The sequence below is a fragment of the Lithobates pipiens genome, unplaced genomic scaffold (genome assembly GCF_037356315.1).
Source record: "Lithobates pipiens isolate NorthernLeopardFrog02 unplaced genomic scaffold, aLitPip1_a1.2 Scaffold_18, whole genome shotgun sequence".
Classification (NCBI taxonomy): Eukaryota; Metazoa; Chordata; class Amphibia; order Anura; family Ranidae; genus Lithobates; species Lithobates pipiens.
This window is the reverse complement of record NW_027507758.1, coordinates 46,709,342-46,728,138: the sequence shown is the minus strand read 5'-3', so window position 1 is coordinate 46,728,138 and position 18,797 is coordinate 46,709,342. Positions and strand designations below refer to the sequence as shown.

Below are 18,797 nucleotides of genomic sequence, written 5' to 3'. Positions count from 1 at the left end.
ACTCTTTAACCTGAATGTCAAGCGTCATGTCTGGAGGAACCCAGGCACCGCCCATCATCTGGTCAATACTATGCCTACAGTGAAGCATGGTGGTGACAGCATCATGCTGTGGAGATGTTTTTCAGCGGCAGGAACTGGGAGACTAGTCAGAAACTAGGGAAAGATGAATGCAGCAATGTATAGATAGATCCCTGATGAAAACCTGCTCCAGAGCACTTTTCATCTTTCCTACAGGACAACAACCCTAAGCACACAGCCAAGATATCAAAGGAGGGGCTACGGGACAACTCGAGTGACGCAGGCAGAACCTGATTGAACATCTCTGGACAGATCTGAAAATGGCTGTTCACCGACCCTCCTCATCCAACCCGATGGAGCTTGAGAGGTCATGCAAAGAAGAATGGGGGAAAATAGGTGTGTCAAGCATCATAATCAAAAAGACTTGAGGCTATAATTGGTGCCAGAGGGGCTTCAATAAAGTATTGAGCAAAGGCTGTGAATGGGATTTTTTTCATTTTTTATTTTTAATAAATTTGTCAAAGATCATTACGGGATAGGGTTTGCAGAATTTTGAGAAAAAGATTAATTGAATCTAATTTGGAATTAAGGTTGTAACATAACAAAAATGTGGAAAAAGTTAAGCGCTGTGAATACTTTCCGGATGCATGTTATACTTACCTAGGTGGATGCAGCCAGCTCTGCACTGAGAACTGAACAAGCAAACATTGCAGATTAATCAATTACTCAATTCTCCCCTTTGCTCCGAGCAGGAAGCTGCGACTGTAAGTCACCGGCTCTCTGCTCTGCCTCCCCCCACGCTCACTGGAGCGACCAGCTGTGGAGGGGGCGGGAGTGGCTGTGCTTGCGGTTTTTATTTGTTTCAGATCTGTTTTTGATGGTTTCTCCCACATGGAAATAGACACCGTCCAAAAACACAAAAACCATAAAAAACGCATTTAAAAAAAAAAAAGCAAAATGCACAGGGAACATGCATAAGTGTGAACGTAGCCTAAGATCGAGAACTGAGGGATCAATGAATGCGGATCGCTCAGTTCTCATTCTCTAGTGAGTAGAGACCCCTGAGTCACTTACCAGCTCTCTGCTTTGCCCAGAGGCACGCTGAGAGGCTGAGCCAGCTTCAAGTCAGGAAATCCTCCTAACATCCAGTCCAGGTGGCAGGTGTCTGGAAGACACGGTTCCGAAATTTCGGAGCAATGTTAAGCCTCTTTTAAACGTTTGTTTGTATTACTCTTGTTTTTACTATTTAAATTAATTTTATCTTTGTTAATGCACAAGGTCGGTGCGCCCTCCCCGTCTTTCTATAGGTTTCCGCTCTAAGGATACCCATTGTTCTGAGGAGGGCAGCAAGTCCTTTGACAATCCATATTATATCCAAAGGGTTGGCTACACCACTTACACATTGACTAAGCTCCTGAAAGCAGGAGATTGTGTTGTGATTCGATCTTGGTGAATCCTGACTGTATAGTCACGATCGATCCAGCACTTGGACCAATTGAGTGCTGTTGGCTGAAACTGGGTCACAGGAGTGCAGAACTGTGATCCATAGGAGAAGTAGTGCCAAAATAGCTTTGGCCATACTTCTCCTTCAAAAAAGTATGAAGGCCAGAGACAGCCAATTCTACTCATATAATGGCAGCACCAATACTCCTTTTAAAAAAATATATTGGCTTAACAAAAAAATATTTGTGCATGGCAAGGACTCTTTAATATTTGAGCCTGAAATCATTACAGCTGCAAATTGCATATTAACCATGGAGTGAAAATTCCTCCTGTATCCCATAACACCATTATTGACACAGCAAAGGACACTAATATGGCAAGATCTGACAAGCTGAAAGCCAAGATATTTAGCTATAAACTTCATAGTCTTATCTGCTTAAAGATCCTACAAAAACATGCTAAGAGGTGCCAAGTGCAACAAGATTTTCAGCCGTGAAAGATAATCTGCGCCCTACGAGGCGGGGTAAAGAAATATAATGAAATAACAAGCGCGGCATGCGGTCAGTAATTCTGCCAATCTGAGTTTTTTTTTTTTTTTCCACCTGTCACTAAATAATAAACGATTGCACCCGCACAAGGAACTGTGTGTTCTTAGTATGTTTTAAAAAATATCACAGATGATTTATAGGTGGGTAAAAACATTCTGCTTTAAAAAAAAAAAAAAAAGTAAAAAAAAAAAAAATGCATGGCTTTGGGGGGGGGGGGGGGGATACTATTTAGGTTTTATCTACACCATTACCTCCTGTGATGGTGCCGATGAACAGGTAGCCCTTGTACACACGGTCGGAAATTCCGACCACAAAATCCGTCTGATTTTTTCTGGTGTTGCATACACACGGTCGGACAAAGTTGTTGGAAAATCCGATCGTTCGGAACGTGATGACCTTAATTCGTTCCGACTGGACCACATTCAGCCTTCTAGCCAATAGCTTTGCTCTCGTACTTTGATCTGAGCATGCGTGGCACTTTGTCTGATCGGAATTCTATACAAACGATCGGACAAAGTCCAATCGGATCATGTTGTCGGAAAATTTTATATCCAGCTCTCAAACTTTGTTGGTCGGACATTGCGACGGAAAAAGTCAGATGGAGCCCAAACACGGTTGGATTATCCGACAACACAGTCCGATCGGACATTTTCTGTCTCTTAGCAAACTATTTAAAGGGGTTGTAAACCCTCATGGTTTTTAACCCCATTAATAATGGGCACTTTCGCCCCCTTCCTTCCCAGACCAATTTTCAGCTTTCAGCGCTCTCGCGCTTTCAATGACAATTGCGCGGTCATGCTGCGCTGGACCCAAATTACATTTTTAGAATTTTGTTCGCACAAATAGAGCTTTCTTTGGTGGTATGTATTCAGGACTCCGTTTTTTATTTTTTGCGATATAAGCAACAACTCATTCAGTTTAAAATAGAAATTAAAGTGAAAAGCGCGCATAAGTATAAAAATAAATTATAAATACATTTTTCCCCTTTTTATAAGTGATTGCATACCCTCTGTTCTCACCTGCATTAGGAACTCAGAGACCTAGGGGAGGAGAAACAGCAGTACACTGATCTTCCCAGTAAAAGGCTGTGCAGAAGCAACGTGTCAGCACAAGCCTGATCATTGGAGAGCAGGTCGAGATCCCAGCACAGCCACAAAACTGACCACGCTGTGCTCTCCTCTTAGTATGGTTAGTTTTTGATAGGAAAGCAGAGGCACTGGCAGGAACACCAGAGATTTCACATAAAGGAAGCCAGAGGAAAGAGAACAGGCTGCTTTCTTATACAAGTACATGGTACAGCAGGCACGCATCAGGAATATGAAATGTTGGGGTAACATATTATTTAGGGCAGCCCATTCATTTGAACATTGAACAGCACTTTACCTTTTTTTCCCCAAAGCAGACCACCACAAAACACGGTAGTGCATTACCATATGTTATGATGAACTGCAATGTAGGGGGGTTGCCTTATAGAGTTTGTTACCCCAACACTTCATATTCCTGATGTGCTTGCTGTACCATGTATTTGGATGAGAAAATATTTGGTTCTCTTAGTATTGCTTCCTTTTGTGTGAATTCCCTGGTGTTCCTGCTAGTCCCCTTGCTTTCTTTCCTTGCTTTCCTATTAAAAACTGACCAAACTAAGCAGGAGAGCACAGCGTGGTCAGTTCTCAAGCATTGCTGGGAACTCGGTATGCTCTCCTCCAATGATCAGATGTGCTTGAAACGCGCACCTGGCATTCAGCTCAGTGAACTGCTGCTTTTATGCAGCTGAGAACAGAGAGAATGAGATCACCGATAAAATAAATGTATTTATAATATTTTTTTAGGCCTATATAAATTCAGCAAAGAAAAGGAAATGGTCAACGTTCCGATGAAGTTGGAACTTCCTGCATTGAGAATGGCCAGGAGAAAACAAACATCGGGGCTTGCATTTCATATGACAAAACATCAGGATGTATAAAGTTTCACATTTTACTTTGGTGTAAGTATTTGCATACCGATACTCTCTGCAGAGAAGAGGATAAATGAGGCGTTTGTAGGAATCGTCTACAGAATTCCGCAGAATTGTCATAAACTCCGGTCTTGCATACTGCTTTGGTCTCCACCTTTCAGGGAAAAAAAAAAAAAGAAAAAAGTTAAAAACTAGTCAAAATAATATAATTTCACTGAACAAAGACTTCCCATATCCCTCAAAGGACAAAAAGAAAGTACATTTTCACTGAACGAAGATCAGTTTTATTTGAACGGCGAGGAGCGTCTCGGATCGCAGGCAGAAACGCTGCAATTCTGCCCGCGATCCCAAAACATGGCTAACTGCAGAACGCCCATTTGATCCCCATCACTTTGCAATGCAATAATAATAACAGAGCTAATTAACCACTTTTCTGGCACTTTTTGTTTACATGCAACAATCAGTATTTTTTTCCTAGAAAATTTCTTATAATCTCCAAACATTTTATTTATTTAATTTATTTATTTTTAAGCAGAGGCCCTAGAGAATAAATTAGCGTGTTTTGCAATTTTTTATGTACGTGGTATTTGTGCAGCGGCTTTTCAAACGCAATTCTTTGGGAAAAAATACATTTGAATTTTAATGCAAAAAATAAATAAAAAAAAAACACACACACAATGCAGAACCCAATACTTTGGCAAGATATAAAAGATGATATTCCGCTGCGTAAATAGATACCAAACATGTGTCATCCATAGGGCCACCTATTCATTTAAATGAGTTGCCCTATGCGCATTTGTAATGCAAAAGAATCTCCTTCACCTTTTTTGGGCAACAAGCTTCACCAGTTTTTGTTGTGTGACAATGGCAGCACTGTGTTTGAGGTGACATGAACAATGAAAGGCACCCGAACATGCGTCAAATGTTCTGCTATGAATTCAGCGCAATTTCCAATTGCGTGCAAAATCACGGCACAGTCCCACTGCAAGGGATTGTTTTTAAGTTTGCTAAAAATGCGCTTTATTCAAAGGGGGACTATAAGGGCCCATTTACACTGCCTGGACACTAAACTGCAGCATATTCACCTGAAAAGAATTTTTTAAATAAAGTAGGAATTCTACCTAAAATATTACATGTAAAAAATAATAAAAATAATAATACAATTCTACAACTCTTAAAAATTAAGTTCACCTTTGTGAACATGTTACACCCATATTTAGACCCCTTTCACACTGGGACGTTTTCCCCAGGCATTTTTCAGGTGCTTTAGCGTTAAAAAAAAGCTCATGTAAAGCGCTTGAAAGAAGCCTTATCTGCAATCCCAATGTAAAAGCCCAAGTGCTTTAAGAGCCCTTTCACACTGCCAGCGCCCGAAAAACTCTCGTAAAGCGCAGTTTAAACTAGCGGCGCTTTACCATCGTTTTTTGAGTGCTAGTAGGGCGCTTTTAACCCCTGTTAGTGGCCAAATAATGGATTAAAAGCGCCCACAAATCGCCACTGCCAAAAGTGCTTTGCAGGCGTTTTGCAGGCGCTTCCCATTGATTTCAATGGGTAGGGGCGCTTTAGGAGAGGTGTATTCACTGCAAAGAAGCTGCTTGCAGAACTTTTTTTGACACCCTGCCAGCGCAGCGCCTCAGTGTGAAAGCACTCGGGCTTTCACATTGGGATTGCAGTTGCGGCTTCTTTCAGGTGCTTTACAGGTGCTTTTTTTTTTTTTAAGCTAAAGCGCCTGAAAAATGCCTCAGTGCGAAAGGGATCTCAGTGCGAAAGGGATCTCAGTGCGAAAGGGATCTCAGTGCGAAAGGGATCTCAGTGCGAAAGCACTCAGGCTTTCACATTGGGATTGCAGATGAGGTTTCTTTCAAGCGCTTTACAGGCGCTTTTTTTTAATGCTAAAGCGCCTGAAAACGCCCCAGTGTGAAAGGGGTCTTAGTGTATCCACCACCTCACCTGCCAAAATGCCCCCTCCCTGTGACAGCAGATGGGGGGACCTTCTTACTACACCCGCTGTCACAATTCAAAAAGAGTGCTCCGCCCACATTGACGCTTCATTCATTCACACAGTAAATGAATGCCTACAAGTACCATCAGTCATTGAGGCTGATGGCTTGTGGTTCTCAATGAACTACCAGGGTTCTGACGAGCACTCAGTTCATTGATCTTCCTGCCATTCAGTACCTGCCAGCCCCTATGAAGTATGGGCAGACAGCTACACAGACAGTCTTGCAGGAGCCTGACACTGCACTCCTAAGCTGCTGATCATGGGAGCAATGCTTTTCAGGCTTCTTGAAAAAAATACATTTGTAGGCACATATTTGTACCTGCAAAAAAAAAAAAAGTGCATGTATTTAAATTTTTTAACTTATCCTTTAAATATTCCATAAAACACATTTTTTTTTGTTGCCCCTTTTAGTGCCCGTTCACACAGGGGCGACGCGACTTGCAGCGTGTCTCACAGACGCGACCTGCACACGACTTCAGCGGCGACTTGCAAAATGACTTCTGTATAGAAGTCAATGCAAGTCGCCTGAAGTCGCCCCGAAAATACTACAGGAACCTTTTTCTAAGTCGGAGCGACTTGAGTCGCTCCTATTAGAACGGTTCCATAGTACAGAACGGAGCGCGACTTGTCAGGCGGCTAAGTCGCCTGACAAGTCGCGGTAGTGTGAACGGGCACTTAAAGTAATACAACAAATCTAGATTTGTCGGTTTATGCTGCAGTAAAAACTCTGCAGGATCCTAGAAAAAAAAAAAAATGGAATGCACTTTTTTTTTACCTGCAAAAAAATGTGCATTTATTTATTTTATTTTTTTTTAAAAAAAGGTGAACTTCTTTAAATATTGCAGAAAACTAAAATACATGTTCTTTTTCGGCCCTTCGAAGTAATACACCAAAGCTAAATTTGACGGTTTCTGCTGCAGTAAAAACTCTGAAATACTAAAACAGCTTCGAGCTGCAGAGACCTGTCTCCTGTCAGGGAATAAAGAAAAAAAACCTTTAATAGGGCTTAAGTTGTTTTAACACCGTGTCTCTATAATGCACGGGGACATTGATGAGGCATTTCAGCAGCAGAATAAAAAAAAAAAAAAAAGGATTCAGTAAGAATGTATACAGACCTTTCATTGACACACCACCTACAGAACAAATCCTTCACCCTGTCAGGAACGGTGACCTTTACTGTCAGGATTTTTAGATTTTCCCCACGGTTAATGGCCAGAATCTGAGCAGAAACATAAATGGCACAGACAGATGACACACAAATACCCAAAAGATAAACTTATCAAGTCAACATCCATACAAGTGCTTTCTATGACAACCCGCAAGAGCCTGCGCCGCTTCTCTACCGGCAGGAATATACAGCAGCACAGTGATAATTACTTATCAAATTAATCAAATTATTAATAAAAATACAAACAGTTACAGCAATAACATTAACAACAAAAATAATAACAGTAATAAGCAGAATAATGCATAATCGTAATTATATACCTATTATAAGTGTTAAAAAAACAACTATTATATATTTTATGTCTGACAATGGTAATGACACATAAAACAGGGCCAGGTCAAGGAGAGAGGACTGCAACTCTGAGGCAGTTTTGTTTTTCTTTTGATTTGAGCTGCACCCTCATCATAGGGCTTTCATTACACCATGATGAGTAGACGGAGGAGTGAGCCCTATGCACTAAGGGGAGGGGAGACGAGGGGACAGGGCCACAACAGAGGTGGTGGAGTGTCCTACAACCTCCAATCAGCAGACATTGAGGGATTAGAGAGGAGGGGGTGGGGCAGAGACCCCTTAAGCACACATGGAAGAGATGATGCTCTCGGGAGGGCATGGTCTGCTCTGCCATTCATCGGGGGATGAAAGTTTACCTCAGGGTAGAGCCGGTCCAGCCGTTAGAGGGTGCATTTATGGAGAAACCCAAACAGAGCCAGTGTTCATACACTGCCTGCACTTATACCTGGGCTGGAAGCAGCAATCACGTCATAGTAACCAAATGTCAGTCATAAGGAGCCACATCCCACCGGCCTACTTCATAAGGAGCCACATCCCCCCGGCCTACTTCATAAAGGAGCCACATCCCCCCGGCCTACTTCATAAGGAGCCACATCCCCCCCAGGCCTACTTCATAAGGAACCACATCCCCCCCAGGCCTACTTCATAAGGAGCCACATCCCCCCCAGGCCTACTTCATAAGGAGCCACATGCCCCCAGGCCTACTTCATAAGGAGCCACATGCCCCCCGGCCTACTTCATAAGGAGCCACATCCCCCCCGGCCTACTTCATAAGGAGCCACATCCCCCCCAGGCCTACTTCATTAGCAGTCATGCACACCTGTCTTTCCTGATGAGGAAGAACAGGGGGGCATGGCTGCCTATGAAGTAGGGCTAGGGGAAATGGCTTCTTCTGAAGTAGGACAGGGGGACATGGCTCCTTATGGGGTAGGACAAGGAGATGTATTCTTATGAAGACAGGGGGACATGATTCTTTATAAGAATCCATGTGCCCGTTCTACCTCATAAAAAGGAGCCACGTCCCCCTGTCCTACCTCATAAAGGAGCCACGTCCCCCTGTCCTACCTCATAAAGGAGCCACGTCCCCCTGTCCTACCTCATAAAGGAGCCACGTCCCCCTGTCCTACCTCATAAAGGAGCCACGTCCCCCTGTCCTACCTCATAAAGGAGCCACGTCCCCCTGTCCTACCTCATAAAGGAGCCACGTCCCCCTGTCCTACCTCATAAAGGAGCCACGTCCCCCTGTCCTACCTCATAAAGGAGCCACGTCCCCCTGTCTCATCTCACAAGAAGTCATAACCCCCCCCCCCATAAGGAACCAAGACAATGCAAAATATTATACTGGTCATTTGCAGGCATATATGCTTAAGGTTCCTAAAGAGGTCTATTTATAAATGTTTCAACATAAAATACAAATAGCTTTTACACATTTTTCCAATTGAATTTCATTAGAAAATATGCAAATTTTTTGGTGAAAGTTATGTGCACCTTGAGTGAAAACATGTATAATTAGGCTCTACAGTTTATAAAAAAAAAATGATATAGATATATACATATATATATATATATATATATATATATATATATATATATATATATATATATATATATATATATTTTTTTTTTTTTTTTTTTTATTGTTATTATATAAATGTCTTTGTATTCCATTTTTTGGCATAAGTCTGTATAGGTGTGGGTACAACACGATACAATGGGTTCAATATGAAAATTGTCACTGAATTCCAACCAGTCATCAGCAGCACATGAAATTATCAACTGCACGGATGCGGCGCCCGGCCCCACCCACTATAGAGAAAGAAGCTAAAGTTTAAATTTCATCATCTTACTTTCATAATCGTCTCACAATAATAATGTTCAAGCAACTGTATACAATATAAAAATTCTGTTTAATATCTATGTAGCTTAGACCTAATAAAAAGAAGCTACTCTGAATGCTGTCCTAGCTATATAAAGGTGAATGTCTCTCATTCCAAAGAGTTCTTATAGAACATGACAAATGTTATTCCACATTTTTAGCAAAAGATAAAAAGGTACGTGCATTATTTAAATCGGTATAGCGAAAAAAAAAAAAAAAAAAAAAAAAAAAAAACCATCAGGGTCCAGATCTGAAATTATTATTTAAATAGGTATAGGGCAAAAAAAAAAAAAAAAGTCAGGGTTCAAATCTGAAATTATATATTTTTTTCAAGTGAGCAAAGAAAGCGTTAATTGGCCTCATACAATGATGGCTTTATAAGAGAACATGTACAGTCAATTAGAAGTAAAATCTTTTCTGACATTTCCTTTTGAAAACAAATCTCTACAAATGCGGACTCGATTTTTTGGCAGCTGTCATGAATGCAGTCTGAAAACATTAACAACTCAATGTGAGGTAATCAAATTTCTCTCACCATCTAAAAAAAGGACTCAGCAAAAACAGCCCAATTAAGGTTTACATTTCTAAATTAGACAAAAAAAAAAAAAAAAACTTTAAGCGTACTAAAATGTAAATAAAAAATATTTAATTTATGAAAGGTTCATAATCTGACCTGACAGCGAGGTATTTTATGTAAAGATGACATAAGAATTTTTTAACACGTAAATAATTCTACAGTAACCTTTAATTTGGGAGGTTTACAGCAGCTCCTTATTTGAAAACATTGATTCAGAAAACTTACAGAAAGCTTAAAAATGGATGCATACATTTATAAATAAATAAAATAAATATGACACATTTATAGCGGAGAAATAGAGGTATTTTGTTCACTTACAATGTGTTCTAACACCATAGGTCTAATCAAATAAATTAAAAGAGATTATGTTTTATTTAATATTATATAACTCCAGACAAACACCTAAATACACCAGTAAAATATGAGAAGCCTTTTCTGCTAAAGGATTTGCATTCCTGACCATTCATTCCTGAAATGTAGTCCTCATGTACATGGGCATATGAACGTATGCCCCATAAATCCTGGATTTTTGCTGCCAGTATGATATGGAGCATAAATGTATTCTACTGGTCAGATTATATACCATCGTTTGCAGATGCTATGACTTCCACGCAAAACCAACTAATATGCACTTATTGGGAATTTTTTTTAATCAAAGACATGTAGCAGAATACATTCTGGCCTAAATTTATGAAGATACTAGATGTTTTAAATGTTTTACTGAATATATGTTTTATAGCAGAAAGTTACTTTTTTTTTTTTTCAAAATTGTCAGGTTTTATGTTTATATAGTAAAAAAAAACAAAAAAAAAAAAAAACAGCAGCACAGTGATAATTACTAAATTAATAAAATACGAACACTTACAGCAATAACATTAACAATAAAAAAAAAAACACAACAGTAATAACACATAATTGTAATTATATACCTATTATAAGTGTTAAACGACTATTATATATTTGATGTCGGGCAATGGTAACAACAAATAAAACAGGGCTGCAACTCTCGAGGCATTTTTTTTTTTTTTTTTTGGGGGGGGGGGGGGGGGGGGGCGGGGGTAGCTGCTCCCTCATCCGATGCCTTTTATTACACCCTGATGAGTGGACGGAGCAGAGAGCCCTATTAACATCACACAACAACGCGATTTTAGAAGTTTTTTGCATCAGTGTTAATGCGCGTCCAGCCGCACTAGCTTTTAGCAGCATTTCTCTGCCTTTATTGAAAAATCAACAATTCCACAAGAGAGCCGTCTTAAAGTTGAGTTCCACCCACAAGTGTTTTTTTCTTTTTTTTACAGGTACCCTGTCCCCAGTTCTGGGAGACCAGGCCCTGGCGAAGTACGTCAGCAGCTCAGCCCCCCAACGTCTCCCTTCCCTTCTGCCAGGCCAGTGAGAGAGCGCGGTGTGCTTTCTGCATGCGCAGTAGGGACCCAGCCATGAACCTGAAAGGCTACACTGCCCAGTTCCCTTACAAGCAATGGCGGCAGCAGTACCCAACCAGCTGATGTAAACATCGGCTGCGGTGCCGACATCGCTGGACTTCAGGACAGGTAAGTGAACTAATGTGTAGCTGCTGACTTTTCATTTTTAAAAGGGGTGGACAGAACTGATCCGGCTTTCAGCTCATTGATTTGAATAGAAGACACATCCAAGTCCAAGTCGGATCATAATGACACGACTTGTGCTCTGAGGACCTTGTAGGGGGATCTCACACCAAAATAAAAAAAAGAAGAAAAAAAAAAAACACACTGGAGTGGGGTCCCCACCCCAGATCTGTACCAGTCTCTTTGAGTCTGGTGTGGATCTTGAAAGGGAACCCCATGCCAAAAAAAATTTTATTTTTTTTAAAACATTGTGGGGTCCTCCCCCTGAAGACCATACTAGACCTTCGTTCTGGTATGGATTTTGAAAGGAAACCCCTTGCCAAAAAAAAAAAAAAAAAAAAAAAACCCTCGCCCACCCACCCCCCAAAGCACTTTGTCCCCATGTTGATGCAGTGGTGGTGGGGGTCTGCCGACCGGGGGTTTATCGGAATATATATTTAATATATAGATTATATATTTTTTTTTATTACATATATAATATATATCTTAAAAAAGTTTATGCACTTTTACAAATATAACTTAGTTTAAAAAAGTGGTTATATACATTAACAAATGATAGTTATAAAGCAGGTAAGGATAATGATTAATAATAGAGTAATTAAAGTGGATGTAAACCTGATTTTTTTTTTTTTTTTTTTATGTCATAATGTAGAGTATATATAGTTTTCCTATCATTTGAGCCCAGTCTTGCCACAAAGAGTTAATCCATCTCTGAGCAATCATCTTTTATTGTTCAGTGAGATGAATCTTGACAAACAGAGAAAAATCCTCCCCCTTGCTATGAGTGACAGGTGATTTACATATCTCGTGCACTAACCTAAGAGACATGCAATATTTTTGAATTCCCTCCCACTCCTTTCTTCTGCTGCTCTGCAAGGATTGGATGTTCCCCACCTCAGCATAATTTGGAATGCTGAAGTCATGTGGGGACTTTTCTGGGTTTTGGCTGGATGTTAGTGATCATAGCAGAAGTTCAGTGTAAGAAATACACAGGAGAAAATGCATGTTGATAAGGGGAATGTAGAGGTGGACGGGGAGTCTACTGACATTACGACTCCACCCACTGAGCCCTGGAAAAGACCCACCCAGAGAATATGCAGTTTTTCGGGTCCCATAGCAGACAGAGGGGAGACATTTGACAGATAAGTATACATGCAGGAGGCATCTATATCCTTCTAGATAACCAATATTGCAGTAGTTTAGAAAGGATGAAAATGGGTTTACATCCACTTTAAACATATCAATTCATTTTTCCCCAAATTAAATTACCATTAGACTGTTGAAAACAATATTTTATAGAATATTATTTTAGATCATGAAAGTGTTATTTCATCATCTCCTCAAGGGCCTCCTTTTCCTTCTCTACTGAAACATACATCATCACCAGACAAAGTACCAGTATTTTAACAGCTCATCACAGCAATCCGGGTGCAGCCCCGTATTTCACAGGGCATCACATGGAGGATAATAAATATCCAACAACAGAACAAAATCAGCAAGAGAGGCTGCTAACTGTCCTATCAGATACTGCGATTAGGAACCATTCAGGTATGGTTCCCGCTAATTGTGATCATATTTAGGAGCCAAAATATTCATCACATAGCTTTGTTTACTAACAAGTTGATGCAAGGCAGCTGAGGCCCTTTTCACACTTGTGTGACTTTGGACATTAGAGTCACATAACAAGTCGTACCCCATGATTCCCATTCATATCTGTGCCACTACAAGTCGCACCGACTTCAAAGTAGTCCCTGTACTACTTTGGTCCGACTTTGATGCGAGTTGAGGTCCATAGATCTCAAGTTTACACAGGCATTCCCTGTAATCATGGGCACAAATTACCGCAACTTTCAAGTAGCGGCAGTGTGAAAGGGGTCTTAATTGTCATCATGCTTTGCACAGAAAGATGCACTTTGACAGCAGTCTGCAGGCTGTGACCATTTAACCAGTTCCAGACTGGCTCACGCCAATGTACGTTGGCAGAATGGCACGGGCAGGCATATTGGCGTACAGGTATGTCCATTTTTAAATGCCGTACTGCCATCGCGAGCGCGCCGCCAGCACTTAGAAAAGAAAAATGCGAAAATAAAATTCACATTCAGCACCCGCTGCCCCTGCCGGTGGACCAGCAACTGTGCACATAAGCCCAGAGCGCTGTCACTCGCATGCCGGTTGGGACCCCCGTGAGTCCGGTCGCGGGTCCCGCGGACTCGATTGCCGCGGGGATAACCGCGATCGTCTCACTGGCGGTTGAACGGGGAGATGCCGTTGTAAACAGCATCACCCCGTTCTGCCTAGCAACAAGCGACGCTGATCTCTGCTCCATGTGATTGGAGCAGAGATCAGTGTTCACTAACACAAAGCCCAGCTCCCCCACAGTTAGTAACACTCCCCTAGGAACACTTAACCCCTACACTGCCACCCCCCGGTTAACCCCTTCACTGCCAGGTGTCATTTAAACAGGAATCAATGCATTTCTACAGCATTGATTGCTGTATAAATGACAATGGTCCCAAAAATGTGTCAAAAATGTCCGATGTGTCCGCCATAATGTCGCAGTCACAATAAAAATCGCTGATCGCCGCCATTACTAGTAAAAAAAATTATTATTAATAAAAATGCCATAAAACGATCCCCTATTTTGTAAACGCTATAACTTTTGCGCAAACCAATCAATCACTTATTGCGATTTTTTTTACCAAAAATATGTAGAAGAATACGTATCGGCCTAAACTGAGGGGGAAAAACGTTTTTTTATATATTTTTGGGGGATATTATAACAAAAAGTAAAAAAATTATGCGTTATTTTTCAATATTGTCGCTATATTTTTGTTTATAGCGCAAAAAATAAAAACTGCAGGGGTGATCAAATACCACCAAAAGAAAGCTCTATTTGTGGGGAAAAAAAGGACATCAATTTTGTTTGGGAGCCACATCGCACGACCGCGCAATTGTCAGTTAAAGCGACGCAGTGCCGAATCGCAAAAAGTGGTCTGAGCTTAAGCCAGCAAAATGGTTAAGTGACAGACTGCCAAATACATAAATAATAACAAAAAAATATATATATACATACACACACACACATACACACACACACACACACACACACACGTGTATCCTTAAAGACGCAGTTGTATTAGGTTAAACAGCACATACTGATGCTGCCAAGCTTGACCGGGGCATCTAAGCATTAATGACCCCAGGTCACAAAAGGAGTTAAGGAGAAAAAAAAAAAAAACACATAAAAAGCACTGACATTTACAGTCAAAATACCTAAAAGAAAATCAATACATTACCCAGCATGCTATATAATACATATGTTTGGCAAATCTATTGCATATGGAAATGCCTTTAGTGAAGTGGCCAAAAAAAATAAAAAATTGAGCATCGTGGTAACAAACAGTAAAATTACCATTTTCAGGTCAACAAATTTTGAAGTTAAAAATAAACTACATTTATATAAATGTGCCTTCATTTTAAGAGCAAAAGAAAAAAAAAATATATATATATATATATATATATATATATATATATATATATATATATATATATATATATATATATATATATATATATATATATATATATATATATATTTTTTTTTTTTTTTATAATAATCAATAGAACCATATAGATGCTGGCTTTAGCTTCATTTAGAAAATAAAAATTTGAATTTGGTAAAAGGGAAGAGAAAAGTACTTTTCTTTAATCTATTTAATATTGGTATTGATATTACACGGGCTATATTACAAAATGTCATAATACTTTTATTTTTATTTTTATTTTTTTTTATTACAGCACTACCTTTGCATACATATCAAACAATTGATTCAGTGTAGTTTCATTCCCTACAATGTACTCTATTTTTGCATTTCTCACTTTACATCTTGGATTCAAAGATTCACCAACAACCGAGGACAAATTTTTTAAAAGCGATTTAAATCGCGAAATAAAATCCACATTCAGCACCTGCTGCCCCTGCCGGTGGACCAGCAACTGTGCACATAAGCCCAGAGCGCTGTCACTACCAGCCAAGCTGCGTCAATCACGAGCTTTAATTCCATCACTGGCTCACTCAGACATGTCACATATGTTAAATGCAACATTTTAAACCTCCCCGGGACACAGTAACAAGTTATATTCCTCAACTTTACAGTGCCGCTGACATACTAAGCCTGACATATCACTGAACAAGAAAGTTAGGAATGAAAATCTCATGTGAAATTCTATCGCATGTGCTACAAACGCTGCCAAATCAAATGTCATCCGGCAGAGGATACACTTTTTTCACACTGGCATCCTTATATATAAGAAGTCTGACGGCTACGAAAAAAAAAAAAAAAAAAAAAGTTTTTTATTTTTTTTACTAGTTTATTAAAGAAAATCTTTTTAGTCCACATCTGCTACTGTTCAAGTAATCAAAAACCTATGATTATTGATTGTGAATAGATCGGGTATTTAGTTCATTAAGCTCCAGGAGGTCATTTCATTTTTTTTTGACAATATATTTCTATGAACGTGTTACTAAACCCAGGAGCCTGCATTCACTATATCTTATCTCCCACAGTAAACAGAACATGGAGATGCAATTATTTTAGTAAATATAAACTAATAATAATAATAATAATAATAATAATATAAACTTCTAAATACCTTTTCTCATCAGTGTCTGGTTAAAGTTTGTAGGAGGAGTTTTTAATCTACTTTGATTGTCCAATGAGGCTGCGGGACCCCTGATCCTCTGTCAGGACAGCGCCGATTGGCCCTGTGCCGATTACATGCACTCTCCCAAGAAAAAAACAAAAAACTCTCTAGCAATACACACCAAACTGAGCATGTGCAGAGTGCCCCTAAAGCTCTGTACTATCAGGAGATGGTAAAGCAATTTTTTCAATCCCTGGCATGATATATGTGAATGAATTATGGCGATTAACACTTCTCCGCTTAGCATCAAGTGACACTAATGCCGCGTACACACGTAGCCGTCTATCCGACGGACTTAGTCTGGCGGACTTCCCGCCAGACTGTCCGTCGGACTTTCCGAACGGGCTACTTGCCCACACACGGCACTTTTTCAGCGGACTAATACGGCGTACTAAGTCCGCCGTACTATCCACCCTACTTTTGAAATGAACGGACTAGCCCACACACGCGGAGGAAAGTCCGCTCATTTCGAGCGCGTCTCCAGGTAGGCAAGGCCCGCGAAGGAGACGTCAGACCCTTGTGCGAGCACGCTACCCGGCCGGCCAGGAAAGGGGGGGGGACGAGCGAGCGCGCCCCCCCTCCTGAGCCGTACCAGGCCGCGTGCCCTCAACATGGGGGGGTACCTTGGGGAAGGGGGGGTGCATGGCCCCCCCACCCCAAAGCACCTTGTCCCCATGTTGATGAGGACAAGGGCCTATTCCCGACAACCCTGGCCGTTGGTTGTCGGGGTCTGCGGGCGGGGGGCTTATCGGAATCCGGGAGCCCCCTTTAATAAGGGGGCCCCCCGATACCGGCCCCCCACCCTATGTGAATGAGTATGGGGTACAATGTACCCCTACCCATTCACCTGTAAAATAAAGTACAAAAAAAAAAACACAACACACAAGATAAAATAGTTTATTGCACAGCTCCGGGGGTCTTCCGTCTTCGGGGGTCTTCTCGCCGGACTCCTCCGCTATATTCTTGTAGCTCTTTTGCTAGCGGAGGAGCCTGGCTTTCTTCCTCGCCGCCGGCCTCTTTTTCCGACTTCGGGGGTCTTGTCCCCCTCTTTGGTTCTTCTGCCGGGCCACCGCGCCTTCTTCTAGCTCTTTTACAGGCGGTGGCCCGGTCTTCTGTCGTCGCCGCCGCCTTCCGTTCTTCTTCTCCTTCTCCTGGAGATGTTGACTCGACGTTCTCTCCGGCCGCAATGCCAGGGACGCGCTGCGCGGCGACTTATATAGGGACAAGGGGCGGGGTCATCGGTTGATGTCACATGGGTTGATGTCACATGGTGACCCCCGCCCCCTTGCGATGTCACAGTCCCGGAGGATGCTGGGACTGTCGCCATGTGACATCAACCCATGTGACATCAACCGCTGACCCGCCCCTTGTCCCTATATAAGTCGCCGCGCAGCGCGTCCCTGGCATTGCGGCCGGAAAGAACGTCGAGTCAACATCTCCAGGAGAAGAAGGAGGAGAAGAAGAACGGAAGGAGGCGGCCGCGGCGGCGACAGAAGACCGGGCCACCACCTGTAAAAGAGCTATAAGAAGGCGCGGTGGCCCAGCAGAAGAACCGAAGAGGGGGACAAGACCCCCGAAGTCGGAAGAAGAGGCCGGCGGCGAGGAAGAAAGCCGGGCTCCTCCGCTAGCAAAAGAGCTACAAGAAGATAGCGGAGGAGTCCGGCGAGAAGACCCCCGAAGACGGAAGACCCCCGCAGCTGTGCAATAAACTATTTTATCTTGTGTGTTGTGTTTTTTTTTTGTACTTTATTTTAAAGGTGAATGGGTAGGGGTACATTGTACCCCATACTCATGCACATAGGGTCGGGGGCCGGTATCCGGGGGCCCCCTTATTAAAGGGGCCTCCCGGATTCCGATAAGCCCCCTGCCCGCAGACCCCGACAACCAACGGCCAGGGTTGTCGGGAAGAGGCCCTTGTCCTCATCAACATGGGGACAAGGTGCTTTGGGGTGAGGGGGCCGCACGGCCCCCCCTTCCCCAAGGCACCCCCCAAGTTGAGGGCACGCGGCCTGGTACGGCTCGCTCGTCCCCCCCTTTCCTGGCCGGCCGGGTAGCGTGCTCGGACAAGGGTCAGATGTGGACCTGGGGGGGACCCCCACGCCGATTTTTTTCGGCGTTGGGGTTCCCCTTTAAGGCCATACCAGGTGGCGGGGCCAGCGACGTCTCCTTCGCGGGCGCCGCCTACCTGGAGACGCGCTCGAAATGAGCAGACTTTTCTCCGGGCGGGAAAAGTCCACTCATTTCAAAAGTACGGCGGACTGGCACACACACGGCCAGGTTGTCCGCCGAAATGCGAGTCCGGCGGGAAGATTGGAGTGCAAAACTACTTTCCAAGTCCGCCGTACTTTCGGGTCAAAAAAGTATGCCGGAGGCTACACACGGGGGGATTGTCCGGCGGACTTCAGTTTGCCGGACTTTTCCACCCGCTTGTTTGATCGTGTGTACGCGGCATTAGTGATATCCTTATTCTCCAAAACAAATCCATACACACCCACTATCTAATGGCCTGTAATCTATTTTCTGCCTCCTTTTAACATCCTCCATGACCGCCA

At 42.2% G+C, this 18,797-nt stretch overlaps 1 protein-coding gene across 1 annotated transcript in view; it reads right to left on the bottom strand.

Moving 5' to 3' along the window:
• Positions 1-18,797, bottom strand: part of SRBD1 (S1 RNA binding domain 1) — a 306,724-nt gene that overhangs the window by 234,601 nt on the left and 53,326 nt on the right. Inside the window, 2 exon segments of the mRNA XM_077485079.1 lie at positions 4,010-4,117; positions 7,081-7,184. Coding sequence (XP_077341205.1) covers positions 4,010-4,117; positions 7,081-7,184 — 212 coding nt within the window.